The following is a 5312-nucleotide window of genomic DNA, read 5'->3' on the forward strand; positions in this document are numbered from 1 at the left end:
ACCTGAAAATCTCAGAAGCATGACAAATGTTACACATTCCGACAGTATATGGATATAGTTTGCAATATGTACAATTGACTAAAATAACATTTTTAACTCAGATTGCTTTTAATTGATTATTTGGTTGCAAAGTTTGAATCCTGACTTCTCAAGCAAACTGCATATGTAAGAAACCCTGTTAAGATTATCTCTGCCCTCAAGAGGAAAAAACAAAAATTTATATGAGCGATATATCATGTACAACGTAATGATCCAGTGTTTCTGAAAAGTGAAAACAATAAATGGGAAGCCAAACACTACCTTTATAACTTCAAAGTTAATACTTCCATTAAAATTGTTATAGCCGAGTTCTTAGTCAGACTTACATTACATAAAGAATGTTTCAAACAATTGAGAAACAATAGCAGTTCTTAGGAAAGAAAGTTAAATTTCCCTCGTGATATGCAGAGTATTTCTTCAAACCAACTCAGGTAAACACATGATAAGCTAGGGAGGTGAAATCATACAAAAAGCTAATTGAAGATCCAAGTCCCCTTTTTATGATGAATCAAGTTCATCTGAATTAGTAAATATGAGGGATCATATATTTCTACTAGTAGCAGATTAAGGATATTAAGTCTAAGAACAAGTAAGATGCCACTCATTTATTATTGACAAAACAAGGGGCTAAAATTATGCTACATACCGTGTAACATTGACGAGACACTACCCTGGCTATAGTAATCATATACCATTAATTTCTCATCTTTGGAATAATAATATGCCTTGAGCTCAACCACATTCTCATGTTTAAGGTTTCCTACTATTTCCATGTGTTGCTCAAAATCCTTCTTTCCAACTGCTACCTCCTTTAACCTCTTCACAACAACCGTGGTTGCATCTTCCAGTATTGCCTTGTATGCAGTACCAAACGTTCCCTTTCCCAGTACCTCAGCAGAAGCCCTGAGTAAATCCTCCAAATCAAAGGCATAATTACACCCCTCAAAGAAAGACAGCTTATTATTCGCATCCTGGTTCCTCGATACAGCTTTCTCGGGAGACATGTCACCCTTGTGCAACTTCCCACTGAAGGCATCATCATCTTCACCCCTCCTTCTTGAGCAGCATACAAAGATCAAGAAAACAAATGCCACAAGGCCTAGAACACCACAGGCAATAGTAATTCCCAGCAGCGCTGTTTCGCTGAGCCTTCCGTGCTTCTTAGACCTTGAAGAAGGCCCATAAACCGGAGGAGGCACTGGCGGAACAACAGCAGAGCTCCCAAGAGAAATATTATTTCCAAAAAAGGACGAATCAGGAAACCTCTGGAGGGATTTAGGCACACTCCCATGCAAATTGTTGTTAGACAGATTCAGCAGCTGCAGTCTTGGCAACTGGAGATTGGGAATTTCGCCAGAAAGAGAGTTGTTTGCAAGGTTCAAACCAGCAAGCTCGGTCAAATTGGAAAGGGAATCAGGAATGCTGCCATTGAAATGGTTATTGGACAAATTGACAATAGTAAGATTCTTCCAAACTGAGAAATCAGGCAAAGGACCAGAGAAATTGTTGAACTGAAGATACAGTAAAGTTAAGTTCTTCAAATTAGAAAAGTCAGAAGGTATCCGCCCAGTTATGACATTGGATCTGAGGCTCAAAGTTTGCAGTGCCGAGAGGCGGCTAACAGTATCCGGCGGAATTGGGCCATGGAATCCAACCCCCGGCAGGCGAATGGCGATGACCCGGGACTCATCTTCACTGCAAGTGACTCCGGTCCAATTGGCACACATGGAGGAGGTCTCATCCCAATTCAGAGGTCTAGAAGGAGGGAATTTGTTCACAAAATCAAGCAAAGCTTGCTTATCCTCAACAGGTTCAGCATTTCCTTGCCAGTGATCAATCACAACCAACAAACAAATGGAAGATAACAAAATACGTAGGAACTCCATTTCCACCGTTTTCCAAGTATTTTCCACTTCCAGCAGCAACAGGGAACGAGGTGTTTCAGCTTGTTTATTTACACTGCAAGCATACTACTAAACTGCTGCATGAGCTGAAAATGAAGACAAGAAGAAGAAGAAGGACCAAGTGTTAGTGTAAACATAAGATACAAAATCTGGCTCTCATTCCCGCTTTGGAAAACAGAATAAAGGGGGAAAAAGGGGGAGGGTTTGAGAAGTTGAGACAGAGAAAAACCGAAAAAGCGTGGGAAAGAGAAATCTGATTCCTAGAAGGTTGTCGATGAAAGCAGGAGGGGACACTGAGAAACTTGTGCATAAAAGAATGAGCGCTGGCAGGTTCTGTTTTTAATCCCTCTCTTTCCTTCTTTTTTTCAAAATAAATTAGAAAAGGGAACACAAATTAATTTAATCCAGTAAAAATAAAGAAACAAAAAAGGGAAAGTGGTTCCAAGAGGGTGAGAACCAAGCAGATACGGTGCTCCTTTTTGGCTTTTTATTCCGAATTCAAAAATTGAAAGCGAGGAAGGGGTTACTACTCACTCAGTTGGGTAGAACCTATTCCTGCTTCGTTCCAGATCTGTGCCCGTTACCTGCGTTATGAGATTGTGATGTATTGTGACGAATAATGGAGGTATATAAAAGTAGAAGCGAATGCAGAAATAGAAGAAAGTGTGAGAGTAAATAGAATAAATACCGAGTGAATGAGGTGTTGCAGTGAAGAAACGGCTCTATGGTGTTGGTGTGTGCAGTGGATGTAACTGAAGGCGAAGGGCGTTAGACGTTAGAAGTTAGACGTTAGACGTTGGCTTAATGGGTGGAGGAGCCCCGCTACCGCTGGGTGAGTCAATGCGAGTATGACTCCGAAGAGTAACGGTTAGAACTGAGAAGGGAAACTCAAAACCGCTGTTGATGGCTGTGGCTTACTGGCTTTGTGAGAAGGAATCAAGGAAAGACTGAACGAGTAAGTGTGACTGTTTTATGGATGATGGTCGATGGGATGGACACTCATGTGGTCCCCATGGGTCACATGTGGGCCTTCCCTTCCCTAATTATACTTAATTAATTAATTAATACTTTCATTCCATATTGCATAATAGATATCAATTTAATTTAATTCTCTCGTTAATCGTTATCTAATCTAATTCCTCTCCAATGAGGACACTCCCCAAAAAAGAGATGTTTCTTTCAAAATCAATTAATAAAATATCTTCTAATTGCCTTTTCTTTTTATCTATACAAAAAACTTTGAATATAAGAAAAATACATCATTTATTTATTGAGTTTTAGAAATAAAATTAAATGGCTTATTTTTTAAAACTTTGCCATCATATCTAGATTGTTTGATAATTTTGACTTAAAAAAATTGTTTGACAACTTTAACTTTCGTTTTCATAGAATTCAAAGAATAAAATCTGTTATACTATTTTTATCATCTCTCAAACAAGGAATCCAAAATGTTCGTAGTATTCCAAATAAAAATACATCCTGTATTGGTAAATATGTAGGATCTGTAATTATATTTTACCATCTATTTGGAATTAGAAATCAGGAAAATATAGCCAACTAAATGAGGGAAGTAAGCCAGTAAGGTATATTATACTTAAAAATTGGATGGTTGAACTAGTGATAATGAGGTTCCTAATTAAGGTAAATCATCATTTTAGCTTCTTTTTTGATGGTTAACTTATTGCAATTCAAAAAAGTACTTGTGCAATTATACATCATAATAGGAATGGTTATCTTCTTAAAACATTTAAATATTTACCTGCTAATACTGCTACTATGTATGGACAGGATCTTGCGTTCGAATCAGTTGTTATACAGTACTGTTAATTAACTTTCTTATTAATTATGAACTTAAGTCCTTTGGTAGACTTAGATCCTGGCTCTTTATTATTTATCATTTTTGGAGAATAATAGCATTTGGAAAGGTGGGGGCAACGAGTAGCAGGTTAAAGTGGCTGGTGAGTGGTGAAATGATCATTAGCGCTTTTACGAAAACGACAAATAGTCAATGTTGCAATGGTCCAACACAAATTAGGAAATTGTACAAACTACCCGAGACATCCAACCATGATTATATTATGTTTGTATATTTGCTTTTTATTTTTTTAAGTAAAATATGGTTTTTTATTTTTAATGTTTAAAATTATCTCAAATATTTAAGTTATCTTATTTAAATTTTTAACATTTTAAAATTATCTCATATTATTATGTTATTATGCTGTGTTTAGTTCATATATGAGTGAAGATATAGACACAAATACATAAATATTAAAGACATATATAAAGAGACACAAAATTTTTACTTTGTTTGATAATTATACACAAGATAGAAAATAAATTACAAATGTCAATATTATCCTTATTCCAGAAAAAAAAAAATCACCACTATCACCGCTGTTAAAGATAGAAGTAGAAAAACTTATGTCTTAATCTTTGTGTCTTAGTGTCTCAATAAAGTGGTAATACACAAATTTTATGTATTTATGTATTAATATATACTACGGTGTCTCTTCTTATTTTATATATTTAAAAACCAAACATAAAACATAGGTATGAGTGTGTCACTGTGTCTCAAAATTTGGTGGACCACACCTACTAAACAAACACTGCATTAGTGATCTATTAACAAAATTGACAGTGGGACAAAATCGAAACAATTTTAAAACGTTAGAGATTTAAATAAAACAAAAAAAAATTAGAGACAAAAATAATACATTACTCTTAGAAGAATTAACAAGTCAAATAAAATAAAAATAAATTTTAACGAAATAAATTGTATTATGAATTTAAAATTTTTTATTTTTATTCTAAAGAAATTTATTTTTTAATTAAGAGAAAAATAAAAAAATATAATTATCTGTCGTAAAAAAAATTAAAATTATTGAAGAAAAAATTAAAATGTATTTAAAGTTAAAAATAAAGTTTAATTAAATTAAACATTAAAAAAATTTAGTATATTATAGAATAAAAGGTTTAATTTATACTTTGTACATATACGATGCTTTTTTTTTATTTTCTAAAAGTTTATATACTAGTCATTTTACAAATATGAGTAAAAATTTTAAATTTGTAATACAATTCATTCTATTAAAATTTACTGTCATTTTACTTGATTTGGTAATTTTTCTAAGAGTAATGTATTATTTTTATCCCAATATTTTTGTTCTATTTAAGTGTTTAACATTTCAAAATTATCTCAATTTTGTCTCACCGTTAATTCTATTAACAGATCACTAACAGTAGGACAATATTATGACGATTTTAAAATGTTAGAGACTTAAATAGGACAATTTAAATATTAGAAATAATTTTAAAAAGTATCCCAAACGCTAAAGACAAAAACGATACTTCACTTTTTTTTAGTGGTTG

At 33.5% G+C, this 5312-nt stretch overlaps 1 protein-coding gene across 1 annotated transcript in view; it reads right to left on the reverse strand.

Annotated features, from left to right (window-relative positions):
- LOC107630727 (probable inactive receptor kinase At4g23740) overlaps positions 1 to 2900 on the reverse strand; it is a gene marked incomplete in the record, with an annotated part of 5171 nt that extends 2271 nt beyond the window's left edge. The window contains 3 exon segments of the mRNA XM_021119114.1: positions 686 to 2029; positions 2478 to 2527; positions 2632 to 2900. Of these exon segments, the coding sequence (XP_020974773.1) occupies positions 686 to 1925 (1240 nt within the window).

This window comes from Arachis ipaensis, chromosome B03, assembly GCF_000816755.2.
Source record: "Arachis ipaensis cultivar K30076 chromosome B03, Araip1.1, whole genome shotgun sequence".
Lineage (NCBI taxonomy): Eukaryota > Viridiplantae > Streptophyta > Magnoliopsida > Fabales > Fabaceae > Arachis > Arachis ipaensis.